The sequence below is a fragment of the Rhinatrema bivittatum genome, chromosome 5 (genome assembly GCF_901001135.1).
Source record: "Rhinatrema bivittatum chromosome 5, aRhiBiv1.1, whole genome shotgun sequence".
Classification (NCBI taxonomy): Eukaryota; Metazoa; Chordata; class Amphibia; order Gymnophiona; family Rhinatrematidae; genus Rhinatrema; species Rhinatrema bivittatum.
The window spans coordinates 383,581,708-383,603,821 of NC_042619.1; the positions used below are offsets into that span (position 1 = coordinate 383,581,708).

At 42.9% G+C, this 22,114-nt stretch overlaps 2 protein-coding genes across 6 annotated transcripts in view; one reads left to right on the forward strand and one right to left on the reverse strand.

The window, feature by feature from the left end:
* FANCB (FA complementation group B) overlaps positions 1 to 3,395 on the reverse strand; it is a 57,304-nt gene extending 53,909 nt beyond the window's left edge. Inside the window, exon 1 of one of the 3 annotated variants that reach the window (XM_029604875.1) lies at positions 3,121 to 3,395. The gene's annotated coding sequence lies outside the window, so the exon portion shown is untranslated. Of the gene's footprint in view, positions 1 to 3,050 lie in introns of all 3 variants that reach the window. The other 2 variants (XM_029604873.1, XM_029604874.1) reach the window with 2 other exon arrangements.
* Positions 3,396 to 3,486: 91 nt separating this feature from the next.
* MOSPD2 (motile sperm domain containing 2) overlaps positions 3,487 to 22,114 on the forward strand; it is a 140,428-nt gene continuing 121,800 nt past the window's right edge. The window contains exons 1-2 of one of the 3 annotated variants that reach the window (XM_029604876.1): positions 3,487 to 3,637; positions 3,854 to 3,911. In XM_029604876.1, the coding sequence (XP_029460736.1) occupies positions 3,629 to 3,637; positions 3,854 to 3,911 (67 nt within the window). In that variant the 5' untranslated portion in view covers positions 3,487 to 3,628. Of the gene's footprint in view, positions 3,638 to 3,717; positions 3,775 to 3,853; positions 3,912 to 22,114 lie in introns of those variants that run through there. The other 2 variants (XM_029604877.1, XM_029604878.1) reach the window with 2 other exon arrangements.

Here is a 22,114-nt window from a genome sequence, read left to right on the forward strand (position 1 = left end):
AGGGTAAAAGAGTCGCCGAGCCAGTCCATCCACCGCCGGGGAAGGGGGGGGGGGGGAGGGAGTTGGGACGGCCGGAGCAGAGCTAATGCGCATTGTGAAATTAAACCAGACTGAGCCACTGCAACGCGTGGCCGGGTACAGCTAGTAAATAAATAAATGACTGGCAATGAGATTTATCCTCGATAATATGCACAGGAATAATGTAACATACTGAATGGATCAATTGGTCTTGTTTTGCCCTCATCTATGTTACATGGGCTCATGCTCATCAACTGTCAACTTTGATATAAAAGTTTGCAATTGTAGTACCTCAATTCTCTCACTGCTCATGTTTTCAGATTTTTTTTTTTTAACCAATTTTTAACATCATTGCTTCACATTGCTCTCTGCTTTCCTATATCTTTTGCCCTCCTTATTGCTCTCCAGTGTTAGATTAGCTAATTTGGCATCTGTACCCGAGTACATGACCAGTAAATTTCATTTTCTTTTTGACCTGGGATTTTGTACTTCCTATCATCTCATGCACAGACTGGTTCATCTGAAATCATGTCCTTCCAGTAAGGGCCAGCTTTAGTGCCAGTGGCATTCTGCACAGTACCCTACATGATTGGGGGAGAACCCTAGAGATGCAGCATGGCTGAAGCATTGAAGGCATGGGCACCCCTGAAGAGTCGACACCCTATGCGACCAATTCAAGTTCAACACTCCCAAAGCTAGCCTGCTTCCAGTTAATCTTCTAACTCTTCTGCAGCACCACATTTCAAATACATGTAAGTTCTTCATCATCTCGTTACTATAAATTCATGTTTAACATCTGTATCCTATACCTGAGATGTACTGCGACTACAGAAATTCTACACCTCCTTGAGCATCTTTTGCATTTTGTGTCAGAGCATCGGACTTGCATGCATTTAAAAGAGGATTATTTTCCACCCAATACACCATACTTCCCTCATCTTTCATGGTCACAAATATTTTATTGGGGAATAAAGCATAAAAACAACCCTCGAAATCCAATTGGATAAGTTTATTTCTACTAGTTGGAAGTACTTTTGGTAACAATTACAGCTTCAAATCTTTGCCCAACTAGATTTGTCAATATTAGACCATTCTTCTTTACAAAACCGTTCAAGCTCTGTCAAGTTCCTTGGAAAGCATTTATGAATAATGATCTTCAAGTCATGCCAGAAGTTTTCAAATGGATTGAGGTCAGGGCTCGGACTGGTCCACTCCAGAACATTTACCTTTCTGTTCCTTAGCCAATCCAGCGTTGCTTTTCTGTGTTTTGAATCATTGACATGCTGAAAAGTGAATGTCTATCCAAGTTTCAGCTTTCTCGCAGAGGAAAGCAGATTTCTTTCATGAACTTTTTTCCATTTACTGTCCCTCAATGTACAATAAAGCTCTGGAATTTGTTGCCAGAGGATGTGGTTAGTGCAGTTAGTGTAGATGGGTTTAAAAAAGGTTTGGATAAGTTCTTGGAGAAGTCCATTAACTGCTATTAATCAAGTGACTTAGGGAATGACCTCTGCTACTACTGGCATTGGTAGCATTGGATCTTCTTAGTGTTTGGGTACTTGCCAGGTTCTTGTAGCCTGGTTTGGCCACTTTTGGAAACAGGATGCTGGGCATGATGGATCCTTGGTCTAACCCAGTATGGTAATTTCTTATGTCTCTTCTATCCTGACAAATGCCCTAGTCCCTGCCGATGAGAAACACCTCTACAGTATTCTTTGGGTTGTTTGCACCAAACTTAACACTTTGCATTCAGGTCAAAAAGGTTCTATTTTAGTCTCAGACCACAAATTATTTTGCCACATAGTTACAATATCCTATGTGTTCTTTTGCATACTTTTAATGGAATTCAAGCTGGGCTTTCCTAATGGCTTCCTTCTTGCTATTCATACATCTATGGAGGACTCAGGTTGTATTTATCACATGCACACTATTTCCCTGATCAGTTTCCTTCTTGTTCAGTCATGGACCATCCTAATTTAGGCAGGGTATTGGTGGTGCCATACACTTTCCATTTCTTAATAAATGTCTTGATGATGCTCTGAGGGACATTAAGGATATTGCAACTCTTTTATACCCATCCCCAAGATTTTCCAGAGCTTTATCTCAGAGTTGTTTTAACAGCTCCTCAGTGGTCAGCGGTGGGTCTCTGCTTTGTAATGCACTACCTAGCAGAGAGAACCAATGAGAATGGCTGAATTTCTCCTAGTCTGTGAATCGGTACAATTTTACACAGGTGGAAATAATTCATTTGGCATGTGCTTTTGAAGGTGACTGGTTACACACCAGAGCTTTAAGTATTTAGGCTTACTAGATGGGTACAAGGGGGTATGAACACTTATCCAACCAAGCTAGACCATGTTAAAACCTGGCTCTTTCACCAAGCCTTCGCTGACCCACCAGACAATCACTAGTTGTCCTTCACACCCACCCGTTATGGCAATTATACTCACGAATGGACTTTGACTCTTCCAGGTTAAAGCACCATTAAGCTTTAACCCGTATGCTCTATGGTATCACTTTATATTTATTTCCTGCCTTATCTTCTTTCCAGCTTGCTGCAAGCTTCCAAGTTCTCTTACCCTGTTGATTGAAACTTTGACTCATTCCTACCTATTGTTTACCTTTCGTATACTTGAATTGTTACCCCAGTTATATTCTTGTTAATTGTAAACCGATCCGATATGGTTATTTACTATGAAGGTCGGTATATAAAACTGTTAAATAAATAAATAAAATGTTTTTATTTCTACTTCATTTCCTAAGGAATTTTGGAATATATTTTTCACTTGACAGTTGTAGGGTAGGTTGGGCAGATACATGGAACAAAAGGTGAACAGTTTGGAAGGTGTATTAGAATTTCTATAGCCAATGTGTGCACTCAGCAGCTTTATCTTAAACTTAGCTTACTGAACACATCAAGTTTATTTATATTTGATCTCAAACCTTTTCACTGATAACTAAAGGTGCATTATAGTCAGGAAGAGTAGACAGATTAATAAGCCCTCTGGGGGAAAAGGAATATGAGTTTGTACCTCAGGCACTGGAGAACGAACAAAGTCGCAAGGAGCATCAGTAGAATTTAAGGATCAATTTATGACCCACCTGCAGTCTTGAGGGACCAAAGTAGCTCAAGATTTTCAACTCTTTCTAGAACTCAAGCTCTATAACGCCGACTTCTCTCCCTTTCTCCCGAAAAGAGAAAAAAAAAAAGCCCGCCACGCAAAGCATTGTGGGCAGTTCCTCCTCCGCAAGAGGGCAGACGCCCAAAAAGAATCTTTACAGTCTTGGCTTTGGCGTCCGGCGAAACCGACGCGCATTGTCTCTCTTCGAATGCTGGCATTACAGGGACATCACGTGAGCCGCAGGGGAAAGAGGAAGCGCCGGTTGGTTCCCTGTTTCGGGGGAAAGGCGGGGTTTCAGTTGCCAGAGCGACCGGGGCGCGCGCGCGCACGTACGCACGTACGTACGTCGCACGCCAGTCAGACCTGGGGGGGTGGGGGAGGTGATCCCGACGTGCGCTGCACTTGCGCGTTCTCTGGTTGTTTGGCTCCTGGGTTTCTTGCTCGTGATGCTGTGACGTTGACGTCGAGTTGACCTGGCGGCGGCAAATATGGCAGATGTAAGTATCTCGGGAGTCCGGGGGGGGGGGGAGAAAAACCAAAAACCCTTAAATAATGGTGAGCATGGGAGGGAGAGGGAGCAGGAAGTAGGATGAAGAGGGACAGGCTTGCACTGTAGGGGGTCTGGCGATGAATGGTAGGGGCTAGGGCTTGTTAATTGCTCGTTTGTGAAGAAGTTGGTTTTTATGTTTTTTTGTAACTTGGCTCTTTTGCAGGACAAAGACAGGTTAATAACGGAAACCAGGAAGCTGTTTCAGGAGCAGTATTTACCAGGTTGGTGCCCTTTATCTCTTTTCGCCTTGTTGCTAGTTTTGCTTGGATCGGGGACAGGAGTGGGCAAAGGTCGCCGTAAGTTCCTCTTCTTTGCATTCTTGATATAGGCCGACACCAAATCATTTAATTCCTCTTTCTATACTATGTATGCAATGAACCCTTTTCACTTATTTTTTTTTTCTTTTCAGTAAAGGTGGCCTCTATCGAGCTCCTCCTCCTTCTTTTGCTGTTTTGGTCTTAGCCATTTCTATTGCACCGCTTCCCTAATATATTGAACCTACAAAGGCAATGTATGAATAACTAGAAACGCGTATATGTAGGGCTGTGATTATTTATTTTTCAGCAAAGGTGGCCCCTCTCGAGCTCCTCCTCCTCCTTTTGCTGTTTTGGTCTTAGCCATTCCTATTGCACCGCTTCCCTAATATATTGAACCTACAAAGGCAATGTATGAATAACAAGAAACGCATATATATAGGGCTGTGATTATTTATTTTTTTGGGAGTGCTTAGTTTAGGGAGGCTGAAAGCCCGTGTAGGGGAGGGAGACGCTTGTGATTGGCCATTGTTGGAGAAGGCTTGAGGGACCCTTGGTCTGACCCAGTATAGCATAGCGTTTATGATGAAAGTGAGTTGGAAGGAGTGTTGACCGAGGACAAGGCAAAAACATTTATGGAGAAAATTCATTGCCCTGAGGCTCATTTTTTGTTTTATATTGAAATAAAGCTAGCTTGTTACTGTTTATGTGTGTGTGTATATGTTTGTTTATTTTTTTCTATACCGATGTTCAACTGGTTTTATCACACCGGTTTACAGCTTTACAATGGAATCTATAAATATAGATTTCGTATTTTACATTGTGACATTGTAACATGATTAGTTTTGTACCATGGATCACTTTGTAACGTGAGTGATTATGTAACAAGGGTAACTTTGCAAAAAGAGTAATTTTGTAGCAAGGGTGACTTTGGTACAAGGGTAACTTTGTAATAAGAGTGACATTGTAATAAGAGTAACCTTTTGGGCTGTGGGGGATTTAAGAAGCAACATGTTTTATAGTAGAGGGAGGTACTGGCATTAAAGTTTTGTAGCGTCTAATGACATAGCTTGAACAGTTGGTGATATAAAATTATGGCAGAGGTTGAGGGGACTTGTAAATCATCACAGAGGTAGTGAGTATGTAATGTATATGTGGTATATATAAATATGTGTGTGTATATATATGTGTATATATATATATATATATATATATATATATATATATATATATATATATATAATTAGAAAAGGGTTTTTTGTCAGTATTTTAAAAACTTCTTATCATTGAGATGACAGGAAAAAATATTTTCACCCATAAGGTAAAAGAGGTCATGAATTTTTATTTATTTAAAATTTTTTTACTATAATATAAAAGCTGTATATTTTTCTGTTGTATTTTCCATTCTTAAACAGTTCCTGTACTTTTCCAAAATGTTTTTCATGAACTCTGCTCATATTTTAAACAGCAGAAAACTACAGCACGTGATGTCTGTCATAAGACCCAACAGTGTGAAAAATTAAAAACAGAAACTGCTGAGCTGGGAAGAGGGGAATAAAAGCCTGATCAGTATAAAATGCAGTTGATTAAATAGAAAAGGGCAAACCACAATGGAAGCCATAACACCAGTGGAAGTTAAACGTTTTTTTATTTATTTAGACATTGTATATACCGTCGTTCTATTTAAAGATCACAACGGTTTACAAATGTAACATTCATAGCTTTAAGTCAACAAATAATAATGATGGGTCACAAAGGTAGTATTCATAAACAGGCATTGACATCTATCAAATGAGTTTTTCCAACAGATATTAACTAAAGAGCTAGGACATAAAATAAATTAATTTAATAAATTTCACATTTTAGTCAGTATGTTTTATTGAGTTTCTTACTTCTAAAGGAAGCAATGTTTTTTCCTGTCATGTTCTAAGGTAATTTTTAGGTTTACATGCACATGAGGCTAGCCTCTTTCAATGGAAAAGGGACTCTAGAACAAGGGGTCTTGGGATACAGGTGAAAGGGGGTAGACTCAGGAGTAATGTTAGGAAATACTTCTTTACAAAGAGGGTGGTGGATGCATGGAATGGTTCCCAGTGGAGATGGTGGTGATAAAATTTCAAGATAGCATGGAATAAATACATGGGATCTCCGAGGGAGTGATGAGAATGGTAAGGCTCGATAAATTGGACGGATGGGCAGACTACATGAGCCATATGCTATTTTTCTGCTGTCTTGTTTCTGTGAAAAAGGATATTTTTAAAAGAAACACCCTGGGTGGGTCATAAGTTTCCTGTACCTCCTGTGTTTCATGGTAAATGAAGTTCAGACTCAGGATTTGAGATATTAAAGGATTTTTCCTTTATTTTTTTTTCTCCATGGGGTAAAATGCTTAGTACATAGGCCTCTTAATTTCCTCTTTTTTTCTTGTCTTCTCAAATGTCTCAAGTGTTCATAATAGGTTTTTTTGTTTTTTTTTTAAAGATATTGAAATGTATAGTTCAGACTTTTTTGTTCTTTTATATATTACCAGGCCATCTTTATTTACAATATTGTTTAGACAATTGATATAAATGCTCTTATTACAAAATCAGTGTAGCATATAGAGGGAAGAAGTTAAAATTAAGCAATAGGATATTCTATTTATGTTTGATTATTATAGACCCAAATTAAACTTATTGATGCTCTTAAACAGGGCTGGAAAAATCTTAGGTGCCTAAAAATTGGCACCTGGCACGAGCCAGGTCTGAGCACAGTTATGGCTAGCCAAGGCCTCATCCTGAGTAGAGATGTGGCTAACCCAAATCCCACAAAAGCAACCTCGGCCAGCCCACTCCCAAGAAGAGGTGCCACCACCGCTGCTATAGTTGACCTGATCCTGAATGGAGTTGCTGCAGCATGGGTCTTACCCCCACCCTCCTGCCTCTGAGTCATGTAAACATAGTGGGGGCATGAGCAGGTGGGGGAAGTGGTTGGAAGAAGGCAAGAAAAGAAACAGGAAGGGGAAAGCAAAGTAATTTGAAAAATAAGAATTTTCTCCCCATCCAAACAAAAAAAAAAAAGCAAAATACAAAAAAAATAGACAAAATAGTGTAATAAGACATGGATAGATGTTGGATTTAGTGATTGGCCTTTTAAGAAGGATAGATGATGACAAAGCCTGACGTGGTAGAGACCAGTGCAGTAACGGATTCTTAGCATGCTTGGAGCTGATATGCAAGGCAGTTGTAGGAGAAGAGTTGAAAGTTCAGGTAAAAGACCTTGGGAGGGGAGGCAGGGAGCTGGTGTTGGATTAAGTATCTGACAACAATTGGTGAGGAGTCTATACACTTAGCTGGAAACTTACATGCGTACTCAGCAAGCTAGGCGCATGGCTCAGAGCAAGCATGCATGTGTACACGCATAAATTCTAAGCCGTGTTTACACACGCGTTCCAAGTAGCGTGCTTACTCTGCTCTGAGACCAGTGCACCTGGGGACGGGTGGCCTGCATGTGTGCATCGCAGCCGAGGAGCTTATGCACTTAGCAGACACGGGTTTTGCTGGCAAGACTATAGGAAACCAGAGCATTATGGGAACGAGTGAAGACACAGGGACAGCCAGGCTGCAAAAAAAAAAAAAGGGCCGCACAACAAGATAGACCCATACAGATGGGTAGGAGGAACAAAATAGCTTAATTGTAAGGATCGGGGTGGGGTGAAAGTGGGTTCAGGCTGGGAGGGGGGGAGGGTGGCAAATATTTGAGTTGAAGTGTGCTGGGGAGGGAAGGGACAGTTCTGGGCTCAGACTGGGGAGGGTGGTTGGAGAAGAGGTGAGTGAATAGGGCCCTCCAGGGAATTTCCATGGGTATCAGCTGGTTGCAATTTATCTATTCATCTGCCCAAAGTGGAAGTATTGCAACTGGCCAGACTGGAATGGTCAATTGGTCTTTTTCTGCCGTTGTGTACTTTGTTAAATAATGGCATTTCTTATTGCCATTGGTAAGTTGATGACCAGAAATTGTATGCCTTGCTAATCCCATATAAATGTAGCAGATGACAAACATTTAGGTTGTCATTAAAGAAGATAACTCTGGATAATAGTGTTGTGCATGTCTAGTAGCATTATAGAAATAGGTAGTAATAGGAAAGTACCATATAAGGGAATTGTACATTTTGAATAATATATGTAAAACGCAATATATGCATTTACTTTGTATAGTTTTTAGGATAAGCCAGGGTTTTGACCAATGGAGGAAGTAACATTGGTTAGAGCAGCAGGCTGCGAACCAGGAAGGCCAAAGCAAAATCTACTTTTCCCCACACATATTCTGACTTCACCAATGTTTCCTCATTTTTGAAAGGCTAGGTGCGCAAATATTTTCTTTTGTACTATGTTTTGTAAACTGAGTTCAGATTTGTGCGTTACAAGCCAGCAAAATATAAACAATATCAGGATTTCTTGTGTGCACTGTATTTTGCCTTGTGCGCAGGGTTCACAACCTGTGTGCCTGCGCACAACTTGGAGGGAATCGTGCTTTTCACCCTCCTCTATTGCCTCAGTTACAACTTTAGATTGTAAGTACTCTTGAGCAGGTAAATAACTACCTTACCTGAATTGTAACTCACCTTGAGCTGGAATTTGGAAATGGTGAGTAAATATAAAATCTAAATTATGTTCAGTCTTCCGAGTATCACGGGGACTCACAAATACAATTGGCAGCATTAACCAAAACAAACCTTCAGATAAAAGAGAGCTTTTAAAATAGTCAGACTTTGAAAGCAAGTGTAAAATATCATACTGTCTAAATGACAATCCATATTGGTCCGTAATTGCTTAGGGAGAGAATTTCAAACTGCCGAGGCTGCATGGGAAAGGACCTTTTTCTGGGTATCAACATAATTCATGTCCCTATTAGTTGAGAAACAAAAAGTAATATCTTGTGTGGATCTGAAATGTCTAGTTGCAGTGTAAAGCCTAAGAAGATCTCTGGAGAAAACAGGCTTCCCATGATGTAGCAGTTTAAAACATAAAATGGCCAACATAAACACTGTATGAAAGTAAACAGGAAACTAACGTAGCTGAACGAGAATAGGGGTGATGCAGTCATGCAATGTGAAAGCTAATAAAATTCTAGCAATTGTGTTAAGAATGTATTTTGAATCGATTCAGTAGTTTCTTTGGCAGTCCTACATATAAAGCATTGCAGAAATTAAGTCAGTTCAAATCGGACGTATGTGTTACAGTCACCGGATTCTCACTAAATAAATAAGGGTGAAGATTGCATACCATTGAGTTTGAAAAGAAAAAAAAAAAAGGCAGATCTGACCACCTTATTAATATGAGGATGTATCAAGAGGCTGGAATTTAAAGTAACCCCCAGAATTTTCACCTCGGGTTGCACTGGAAGAGTGTGACTCCTAAAGTTAACATTCGAGGGTGGGATAATCCATTTTAGAGCTTTTTATCCACAACATATCAGTCTTGAAAGGATTAAAAGACCAATGTATTTTTAAGCATCCAGTCCTCATATTGGTACTAGAGACAAAACAGACCCCTGCAGAACCACATACCTCAAAATCCAGAGTGTACATAATATTCTGTACTTTAAGAAGGCGCTTGTCAGCACTTTTTCAAACAAAGATGAATCAGAATTTCAGTTAGAACAAGTATACATTTAATATTCCATATCTTTGGAAGCACATATGCTAACCTTACAAGACAGGTACAGCATCGATGTGTCTTGTAATATCTAGTACACGCTGTTATTTTATACCTTCAACTATACATAGAAAATGCTTGTAAAAGGATCATTCACCAGTTTGAGAGTTTCACCAACTAAACCTGTCTACCCTGAAAACAACCTCCTCCCACCATAAAAGTTCCTTTATCAACATGGCTTTGATGCACTTTGTTTCTTCTGATCTCCTTTTGATCTTCTGTGTTGTGTAAATAGATAGTAGTCTGTGTTCTGAATAGATAGTAGGCCTGAATTCTGTTGCTGGTGCCAGACCTTTAATTAAAGCTGTAACCTCAGGGAATCTTCAGTTCACCTGGCTCCTGTCAGTTGAGATAGGAATCTGTGAGACACAAGCTTGTATTTTGGTTTCTGTGAGAACCAAGCTTCCTTGTATTATGATTTAAATATTGCCATTGATGCCCACCTGGCCTTTAATTATAGGCTTTGCAGAGCCTACAAGTTTCCCAGATCTTCCACATTCTTGAGTCTGAGGTGGTCAGAAGTTCACTATATCTCAGCAGTGTCAGTGTGAATCAGCCAGCTGAGGATTCTGGGAGTGGCTGAATGAGCCAAAGTTCTGAATCATATCAAGAGGTTCTGAGATTTGATCTTCTACTCTTACCCAATAAGATCTGTTAGTTAAAAAAAAGAATGAAACCAGGCCTTACCCCATCCACTCTGAGGGTCCTGAGTCACCGAAGCACAATATGAGCCATGGAGTGCAACCGGGTGGGAATGAATGAAGGGATCAGTGACCTCGGCGACATGGTCCACTTACTGTATAGAGGATATGACTGACAGAGTACAAGGTTTTCTGAGAGGGTTGGGTTGGACCGGGGGCACACGGTCTCAGTATCTTGGGCCGAGGAGCGTCGATCAGTCAGTTGGACGGTTTTGCTTCCTTCTCCAAGGCGCAGGGCTGGGGCGAATCCCTCTAGGAACCTTTATGGTCAGGAAAATGCTGGCAGGCTGGGCAAGGAAGGTGGAGACAGCTAGCAATGCAAGGCCCTCTAAACCCACAAATTGCTCACTCGCCTGGGGCACGCATTGCCGGAAGTCTGCAAGTCTGAAACTGGCTTATTTCGGGCAGACTTCTCATTAGCCTTCTTTGGGGTCCCGTGGGTGAGCGAGCTGGTGGCCGCCTCCAAAAATGGACGTGGGCTACAATTAGTATCCTCATGAGAAATGTGCAGGGTCGGATAGCTCGCATTTTAGGCCACAGGTCCAAACCCGACCAGGCGGGTAAGGGGGCTGAGGTATGCCTGCGGCAGATTTATTCATAAGTTAAATGTCTCTTACGTTGCCTTGAATGACTTTGTGAGGCCTGCGAGGGGAGTGCATTTTTTGATTAATGTGGCTTGCATACCAGTAACCAGATTTCAGTTTTTCTGTAGTTTTTTGAAGGGCTTTGGCGTGATTGGGCCTGGACCCCACTAAATATGGCCCGCATTCATTTAGAATTGGAGCGGCCGCCCGCGCGGTGCAGGCAGGTCTCAGTGCCGACACCGTTCAAAGTATAGGGCAGTGGAAATCTCCCTCGGTCAATTTGTACATCAGACCTGAGAAATATTTGTGCAGACAATTAATTACCATGATTAAGAAGGACACAGCGGAGATGGTCGCATTGGCCTGACGGCCTGATTTACTGTGATCAGACATAATACCGAGCATTAAATGACGGGACCAGAAGTTGCAGGGCAGTAGTTGGAAGAAAGTGGATTCAGAAGTTGGGGGGGGTGTCACCAAGTCAGGCATGAATGGGTGGATGTGCTATGTGATGGTTTTTGTAGACTTGACAGGGTGTATTTATCCGACATTGGGCAGGACCTCTTTAATAATGCCCTACAAGAAGCATTGAAAGTAGTTTTGGAGCAGCAGGGGGTATTCAGGCTGCAGCTAATCAGGTTTGGGCGGGGGCTTGAGAAGTGCCACACTGTCTCATGCCTGTGGCAGGGGTACTCAAGCTGTGGGTGCCAAGGGTTTGGGCAAACAACTTGTCCTTCGGGGGCGGTACTTAGAGTGGCGATTGGGCAGAACCAGCTTGGATACATGGCGGGGGGGGGGGGGGGGGGGGGTTGATGGGCGAGGCTGTCTTCCTTTGCTAAGGCAGACAGCGGTTCGAGGCCCAGTTTCATTACGGTTAAGTCTCGAGTGGCTCAGGTGCTGGGGTAAGCATTATATTTTGTTATCAATAAAGCCGCAGCCTGTTTGCCCAGTTCAGTTTTCTTCTGGTATTCGTTGACTGCATTTCTGTGTTTATGGGGTATGCATACATTGCTTGGAGGGAACGTGAGGAGGGCAAGGCATTGTGAGCTGCCAATGTTAAAATATACACATAGTGGAATGAATTTAAACCTAGACTAGGGGGGTTTCAACCCCTTCCTTGAATGCTTCCAGCCGCGGCCTCCATTATATGCAAATCTATCTCCTGCATATTCATCGGGGAGATCCTGAAAAAAACCGCGCTTGCTCTGTCACTTGTGCAAAACAGAGGGAGCTTCGGCCAGCAATGCGGAGCAAATCAAGGCAGAAGGGCACAAACGGGAACAGGAGGACCCATAACCCAAGTTCTCTGACAAACTAAAATGATGGTATAGAGCCAAAACAGGCAGCATGGAAAATATATAGAGACCAAAACCAGAAGGGTAGAGCTCAGCAATTGTTCTGTCTTCTGGGGAAAGTTTGCGTGGTGTTCAGCAGCTTTAGGTACTTCTGCAGCAAAGGAAAAAAAAAATAGAGAGAGAATGGTAGAGGGTTTTTCCTGACTTGCTGAGTGCCTGTCTGGGTTACTGGCTCAATTATAAGGTCATAAAGCCTTGTTTGACCATTCAGCAGAAGCATGCGATGGCGGCTCAGACTGATTGCTCAGTGAGATACCAGCAGAGCGAGTAGATTGCTAACTTAACAGTGGCCAGGGCAAGCACATTATAAGCTTGTTCTACACAAACAAATACTTAAGACTATGCTTTGTAAGAGTCCTGTCGAATGCGGATCAAAATAAACGCATCCCCAATTGAAACGAACGTACGGGTATAATAGAAATGAAGTGCAATAAAACAGTACAATTATTCAACCATACACTTCCTGGAATACAAAATTCCTTCAGTTTTCTTTTGAAAGGTCAAATAATCTCTTTAGATCATCAGACAGTGAGTGCCACAGTTGTGGGCCAGCAGTATTCCATACAGACCCTTTAATCTCTATCCCTTGGCACCCAGCAGATAAACCCCCATCAACTAAGTTTGTATTAAGACTTTAAAAAAAAAAAAAAAAAAGATATATTTCCTTTTCTGAAGAAAAAAAAAACTTTTCACAATTTGACAAATTGGTAACTCTGCTAGTATTTCAGTCACAGGACGGGGGTGACGTGTACTAGCCTAGGATGGGAGAAAGAGGACCGTTAACCTCCTTCCGCTCCTCAGTTTAGGATGCCACACACCGGGGTGGGGGTGCGTAATTAAATTTGGATAAGGTATATGAGGCCTCTCTTGTATTATCCAGGAAAGCAAGGGGTTGTACGCTGTCCAGCAGCTTTCTAATGAGGCTAGGCTAGACCTATGGGGGCCAGCGTGCAGTGGGTGACTTGCTGTGAGTGGTGTAGTAGCAGCTGCTATAAATCGGATAGGGGTAGGGAACTGAATAACCAGGCTGGATATTCTGGATGGGCGTTCTAACTCGAAACGTTATTGCAGAAAACCTTCAAGTGAAATGAACTGGCAGCACGCACATTGTATTCCTTCACGTCCATGTTTAAAGTCAAATTGCCAAAACGTCCATCTATGCAGTGTTCCTTAGTCTTTGGGGTCCCAGGAATATCTCGCCTTCCAGGGCCTGGAGACGTAAGAATCTCAGGTGGACAGGGGGTCTCCTAGATGTGGGCAGAATTCCTTTCCAAAAATACTGGCAATGCTGTTCTCCAGACAGTCCAAATCCCTTCTCTTCTTTTTTCCTGGGGAGAAGACCCCTGATGGGGCGGGGAACCCTCTAACTCCCAGTTCTCCTTTCCAAATATTCTGGGACCTTTTGGACAAAGAGTCCCTCATAGAACATCAGGGCAAACTTCCTTTCTTTCCCAGTCTTGGGCAAGGAAGGGGCAACAGACATAACTTCCTCCGGAACCAAAAGGCAAAATTTACAAAAATGACTTGAAACAGATTCTGTCTCTAAAAAAAACCCACTCACCTCTGTGCAGAAACTGGATGTGAGATGGAACAGCAAGTCTTCTCTCTGCCTATCCTGGATAGCCAAGGGTGGTAGAAGGCCCGCCAAAGTTTGAGGAAACCCGGGGAAAAGACAGCGCTGCCTCATTTGACTGTTTTTCTAAAGTTACCCCACAGGTTTCTGCAGACACCACTTGGTGGCGCTGTAGCAAGTGCTTTGCTCCTGTACATTCTGTACCCCAGGTTTGTTACTAGGGCTCTCTAGTGCAGATCCGAAGGGTCTCTCCATATATACCGTGTATCTTAAGAAGGCAAGAGAGAGGGAATGAGGCTCCTACTGAATGAAGATAGAGAAGGAAAAACATAGAAAAGCATAAGAATCCAGAATCGCCTAGAGTATTACAAACGAAATGAAGAGTATGTTTGCTTTTCTTTTTTTTTTTTAACTGGTCTCGCTCTCATGAGAGAGTGGATATGAAATGGCTCCTGTAATGCTGTAAAAACACTTTGAGAAGTGGGAAGCTTTTCTCATGGAAATGATTGTCTGCTATTATTTGTTTTGTGAATTGTATAACCATGTGTGTGAACAGTCATGACCTACTGTACAAATCTGTAGGTTTGAAACCTTTTTATACTGTGTCCTTAAAAAAATGTTACATGCATCAGGGGGATTCACTGGGTAGGGGAGCAAACCTTGTCTTTTTGTAATTCTTTTATGGATGGAAGTGCAATTGCGTAAGGCCATGCTCATTTAAATCGGGTAAAACAGAGAGCAATGTCTTGGGGAGGAGGGAATGCAGCTTGTATTTTCTTAATCATGCGTATTCTTGCTTTATAAATCATTAACTGTTTGCTGGCATTTTGCATATCCTTTACCTTCCGAATTCAGGCAGCTTTGGCTTTGAGACAGGTACAAATCTGGTGAGGGTGAGAATAGATCGGGCAGCTTTAATGCTATGTAATCTGTGGGTCTTTAATCTTTACTAACATCCTTTAACTTTAATGGTGCTTGTGGTTTCTTCAGAAAAAAAAGAAAGGAGGGGAGTATTCACACTCAAGCAATATCAATATAGGCAAATGAAAGCATGTATATAGTATTTATTCTATTTTATTGCACTTTATATATTTATTGTTCCGTTCACCCCTTCTTTATTTTCCTACAAGTTAAGGCTTCCTTGTTATAATGTAACTGTATGCTCTGTATCTCTTGTTGATTGGTTAATTGTATATTCTACTTAGTTCATTGTAAACCGAATTGATTTGATTTGTATCAAGAAATTCGGTATATAAAAGCCTTAATAAATAAATAAATAATAAATAAATGTCCTCTTAGAATGACTGAACAGTTTACTTCCAGACAATTATGTAATCTTGATTGAAAAGAGACATCTAAAGTTCAAGGTGAACAAACTTTAGAGGTAAATAGGTCCCCCATGGAAGTGAATTGTTCGTTCATTCATTCATTCATTCATTCTAAGGGGACAATTATATTCACCTTGCCCTTATTTGCATACATGTGTGTTGTGGGGTTTTTTTGGGGGTTTTTTTCCATCTTTCCCAGACTGATTTGTATTAAGTCAATTTAAAAATCACTGACCATTTCAGCAGAGTGGAAGAGTAGCCTAGTAGGACAGCGAGTCAGGCTTCAAATCCTGCTGCTGCATCTTGTGACCTTGGATAAGTTACTTTACCAACTATTACCTCAGGTACAAACTTGGGGCCTGATTTACTAAGGCTATTCTCCCATTCTGTGTCAATGGGGAAAAATGCTTCGTAAACTCTCTAGGGAGAGGGAAATATCGATAGTACCTGAATGGAATCCACTTTGAAATGCTTGGAAGGTTGAAAATTAATTACAGTTGTATTTTGTGCTTGCATTTATTACAATTTCTTAATCATTTATGCCTAGGCCTGAAGCGATTATATCTAATAATTCCAAAAAGTCAAGACAAAATTCTATAATTAATACAGTTTACAATTTGAAGCAAGGTCGACCCATCGCCAGAATCATGGTCAAATATGCTGCAGACTCGAGGATGTTGTAGCACACTGGTCAAGCAAAGGTTAGACCCAACAAGAGAGATTTCAGGAGTGTTTTGGTACATTCCATCAGTCTTAAGGCTTCAGGTATTGTGTTCCGAATAGAGGGCGCAGCCACGGAGAAAGCACAGTCCCTTGTCATAGATAGTCATGCTGCTTTCATCGAAGGCATCTCAAGGATCCCTCTTTGCTGGGATCTAAGGTTTCATGTTGGCTGATAAACATAGCAAGACATTTCTCCATCAAAAGCAACTAATGCTGAGTAGTTTGTGGATTATGAGTTACACTCTAAACCAGTGGTTCTCAACCTTTTTTTGGCCGGGACACACCTGACAAATGGTTCTCATATGCGTGACACACTGAACATGTGACCATCACGGGGCTAAGTGTAAACATGCACTCTGCATCCACAGGACTCCCCTCAACCCTCAGCAATGAGTGCAGAGCAGATCTAGGGCATAACCCGTACAACTCACCATACAAAAAAAAGATATTCTGGTTCTGATGACATCTCAGTAAAAGCAAAACAAACTCCCTTTACTACCAGGCACAATAGCCTTCCTTATGAAAAGACAGTAATTTACCACTAATGCATATCCTATTGAGAAAACACATCAAATAAGATTGATACAAATGCCTACATGCTAGTAAAACACCTCACTTTGGTCACACACCCAGAACTGACCTTCACCAAGTACAGAAAAAAACACAAATTATAAATATGGAGACAGAAACTGGAACGGAAAACCAAAAAAGCCACTCTGCATACAGTGCGAACCTGGAGAAATGGAAAGAGAAATATAGCACCTAACGGACTCAGGATTTGCAATAATGCACACAAACTAACCTGCACAAAGTTACACCTGTATTACGGAACACACGCAAACAGTAACAACCCTATCTAAGAAATACAACTATTAAACCAGGCCCTAAACACTAAAACATTTCCTATTGGGAAAACAGAATAAGCCAAGCTGCTACAGAGCCCCACAGAAATCATTGTAAAGTTATAACAAAAATGTTACAAAGCAGCTGCTGAACAGAATAATATTCAATTAAATACTCATAAAAATTATTAAAACATGTCCAAATATCAATAAAATATTTCAAAACAGCAGACATCGCATAATACCCAATAATTAAAATGGCAGTCAATCAAGAAAAATAAATTTAAAAAGCCACCTTTACTTACCTTCTCCAGCAACTCTCCTACTCCTTTCCCTTCCAGGCCAATAGCACTAACCAGAAGCAGCAAGGGCTGCTGAAGCTCTGTCCTCAATCTTCTTCCTTAGCACCCACAACCAGTCAGTCACAACACACACACCCCCAAATAGACCCCACGACCAGTCTCGGTCTCTTTCACACCAGTCATCTTCCTGACCAGTTTCTCTCTCACACAGAAACACATCACCTCCCTGACCAGTCTCGCTCTCTCAATCACACTCATGTTCTCTTATATACAAGCTCTCAATCACACACAAAAGCTCTTACACCCATTCACACCAGCTCTCACCCAGGCTTCCATTCACACCCCTACACACAAGCTCTCCCCCAAGTACCCATTCACACCCTCCGACACAAGCTCTCCCCCAGGCACCCATTCACAAACACAAGCTCTCACCCAGGCATCCATTCACACCCACAGACACAAGCTCTCACCCAGACATCCATTCACACCCACAGACACAAGCTCTCACCCAGATATCCATTCACACCCTCAGACACAAGCTCTCACCCAGGCATCCATTCACACCCTCAGACACAAGCTCTCACCCAGGCATCCATTCACACCCACAGACACAAGCTCTCACCCAGGCACCCATTCACACCCACAGACACAAGCTCTCACCCAGGCACCCATTCACACCCACAGACACAAGCTCTCACCCAGGCACCCATTCACACCCACAGACACAAGCTCTCACCCAGGCATCCATTCACACCCACAGACACAAGCTCTCACCCAGGCATCCATTCACACCCACAGACACAAGCTCTCACCCAGGCATCCATTCACACCCACAGACACAAGCTCTCACCCAGGCATCCATTCACACCCACAGACACAAGCTTTCACCCAGGCATTCATTCACACCCTCAGACACAAGCTTTCACCCAGGCACCCATTCACACCCACAGACACAAGCTCTCACCCAGGCATCCATTCACACCCACAGACACAAGCTCTCACCCAGGCATCCATTCACACCCACAGACACAAGCTTTCACCCAGGCATTCATTCACACCCTCAGACACAAGCTTTCACCCAGGCACCCATTCACACCCACAGACACAAGCTCTCACCCAGGCATCCATTCACACCCACAGACACAAGCTTTCACCCAGGCATCCATTCACACCCTCAGACACAAGCTCTCACCCAGGCATCCATTCACACCCACAGACACAAGCTCTCACCCAGGCATCCATTCACACCCACAGACACAAGCTTTCACCCAGGCATTCATTCACACCCTCAGACACAAGCTTTCACCCAGGCATCCATTCACACCCACAGACACAAGCTTTCACCCAGGCATCCATTCACACCCTCAGACACAAGCTCTCACCCAGGCACCCATTCACACCCACAGACACAAGCTCTCACCCAGGCATCCATTCACACCCACAGACACAAGCTTTCACCCAGGCATTCATTCACACCCTCAGACACAAGCTTTCACCCAGGCACCCATTCACACCCACAGACACAAGCTCTCACCCAGGCACCCATTCACACCCACAGACACAAGCTCTCACCCAGGCACCCATTCACACCCACAGACACAAGCTCTCACCCAGGCATTCATTCACACAGACACACCAGCTCTCACCAAAAATAACTTCTTCCTTCATTGCAGGGATAGGCTCCGGTTCCGCCGTGGCTTTAATCCGGCGGGCCTTCTTTTTTCGGCGCCACGGGGATGGGCACCTCAGTCAGAGGTCGGGTTTCCTCTTCGTCGCTAGGGGTCGGGTTTTCCTCTTCACCGCTACGGGGCTGGGCTCCCGTAGCGGCCTTGCACCGTCGGGGTTGGATTTTCTCTTCACCGCTACGGGGCTGGGCTCCCGTAGCGGCCTTGCACCGTCGGGGTTGGATTTTCTCTTCACCGCTACGGGGCTGGGCTCCCGTAGCGGCCTTGCACCGTCGGGGTTGGATTTTCTCTTCACCGCTACGGGGCTGGGCTCCCGTAGCGGCCTTGCACCGTCGGGGTTGGATTTTCTCTTCACCGCTACGGGGCTGGGCTCCCGTAGCGGCCTTGCACCGTCGGGGTTGGGTTTTCTCTTCACCGCTACGGGGCTGGGCTCCCGTAGCGGCCTTGCACCGTCGGGGTTGGGTTTTCTCTTCACCGCTACGGGGCTGGGCTCCCGTAGCGGCCTTGCTTCGTCGGGGTCCTACACTGCTATTCCTCCCACCCCACTCCCGGACAGTGCCATGCCTGCCTCACCGGCCAATCAAAGGCTTCCTCCCTTCTTCCTACTACCACTGGCAGGGAGGAGGCTTCCGATTGGCCTGCGCGGGGGAAGGCAAAATGAAGGAGGCTTCCCATTGGGCAGTGGGGGTAGGAAGAAAGGAAGCTTTCAATTGGACCGCGGGGGCTGGAAAAAGGGAGAAGGAAAGTACAATGGGGCAGTGGGACACCGGGAGACGCGACACACCTGGCGGTGTTTGGCGACACACTAGTGTGTCGCGACACACCGGTTGAGAAGCGCTGCTCTAAATCATACTGGAAATTAAATATCAGGCAGTCACAAATTCACTGGAAATCAATCAGATAAGCATAAATAAGGAGCAGCCTTGTAGCATCTTGGTTGTCTTAATATATTTACATATGGTTAAAAAAACAGTTTTGCTTTTTTTTTTTTTTTTTTTTTTTTTAAACCCAATATTTGAATCAGAAAATTGTTTTGCTTTTTCACATGACAAGCAGCCACCTTCATCTCCCCAAGTAATGCATGCATTTGTGAAAAAGGCACTTGTAATCTCCTCTCCGTACTTAGGAGATTCCTGATTTTATAATGGTTTGCTTAGAAAACTTTCGCTGGGATAGTTTGTCACAATAGCTATGAATTTCAACTTTGACATTAATTTTTATATACTTACTACTGCTTATTTCTGTCGCGCTATTAGATGTATACAGTGCTTATGACAGGCATTTCCTAAGCTATCGTAACCTGAAAAAGTTTGAGCCATAAAAAATACTCCTAAAGTGAGTCCTATCAGAGGAGACCCAGAAAATCCTTAATCCCTAACTAGCCAGAAACTGAAAAACAGCTAACATTCGTAAATAACAGGTTAAAAATTTAAAAAAAAAAGAGGAGCTGTTTAGTTTGTCAGTAGGTTTTTCCAAGTTGGCTGCTGTCAAGTGACTCATTTTCTGGAGGGAGATTTTAATTTAGTCCTCGTTTCCTTGGCATCTATGCCAGACCAGTCCAAACGAGTGGGTTATGTCCCCCCTGCCAGCAGATAGACAGAAATGAAATCGAAATGTTGACTTCACTCCTGCTACAGGGTCTGGTGTAGTCGTTAGCTCTTCAGCATTTCTATCTCTTTTCTTCTCTCCTCCCAGTTCTATTTCTTCTCTCCTCCCAGTTCTATTACCTTGTTATTTGTAACTGCTTCCTTCTACACAAATAGGTTATTGAATTGTTTACTGTACACCCCTGTTATATGTAAACCGGCATGATGTGTTTGCAACATGAATGCCGGTATATAAAAATTTTAAATAAAATAAATAAAATAAAATCTCCAGAAATGTATACAAGTGTATACACTCCAGAAGTGTATACAAGCACCTTCAAGCTTTAACCCTGTCTCACTATCGTATATTTTATAATTATTACCTGCCTTTATCTTCTTTCCAGCTTATGTTAAGCTTCCAAGTTCTCGATTCCCGTTGATTGTAACTTTGACTTATTCCTATCTATTGTTATCTTTTGTTTACCTGAATTGTTCCTTCAGTTATACCCTCTGTTAAATGTAAACCGATCCGATATGGTTATTTACTATGAAGGTCAGTATAAAAAACTGTTAAATAAATAAATAAATGTTGTAGGTATGTGGACTGATGCTCCCGGGAAGGCTTTTTAGTGGTGCAGAGGCAGACTAAGCCCTGTAGGAATGGGGAAATACCTACAGTACCTGAATGTAATCTGCTTTTGAAGTGCCATAAATCGGGGGTGCTCTGAATGATGGTCCTAGTGGAACTCAGAGTCTGCATTCCCACATAGATGGGCCAAGCACTGAGTAGTCTTAGGTGATTGTCACTTGGTGGGTCCAGCAGCAGGATCTTCTAACAGCTCACTTTCCCTGTATTCTGGGAGAGCAACAGGGAGGCAGTAGCTTTAAGAACAAAAAAAAGGCTTGCAGCACAGCCTTTTTTTCTGGACTACATCCCAGTCTCCTATGGTGCTGTACCAGATTTGGAATCATTCTGGATCTGAGATGATTACTCTCACATCTCCCCTCCTCTGCTGGCTTCTGGTATGGCTGTAAAAAAAAAATATAGAGGTACGGTGCCGCAGGTAAGTCATAGTGGCTTAGCATGTTAGCGGGTGCATTCTGCCTGGCTTATGAGTAGGCAACCGCCAAGTGGAAGGGTGTGAACCGCAGTGGGTCGGCACTCTACCAAGAGCAAAGCTGGGTGGATTCCCCAGATCGAGCCCTGGCTCCTATGGTGTAAGGCATCACTGTAGTGCACATGGAACAGGCCCTGATTGGCTCTCTCGTTTTTGGCCAGATCAGCAGAAATTTTATTGCTGCTTCATGACAAAAATAAATAATAAATTAACCATGCCATACTCTTTACCTCCCTCTTACCTCAGACAGTCAAATAGGGAAGATTTGGGGTGGCTCCAGTCTTCCTGTGAATTTTTCAGCAGGCGACCTCACATATATGTTGTAGCCACTCTCTCCTACCCTATTTGATAACTAAGAAGTAGAGGGAACAGCCTGCAGAAATGGCTTTCTTTCCCTCTACACAAATGATTCCCATGGGGTTTTTTAACGCTAAATTAGGTTTGTGAAACTGTAGATTTACTGTAGCTTGTTATTAAAAGGGCACCACCTTTTGGATTTCTCCTAGAGCCCTTCCTAGCTCTTTCCCATGTCCTTGCACGGAAGAACTTTAGCTTATCCTTGGCAACATTTGGGTTGCTAGAGCAATCCACTGGCTGGGACAGTCATAGGGAATTGGCTGGACAAGAGAGAGAAGATAGCCAATCCGGTTGACAGGGAGCAATTGCCTCCTCAGAAG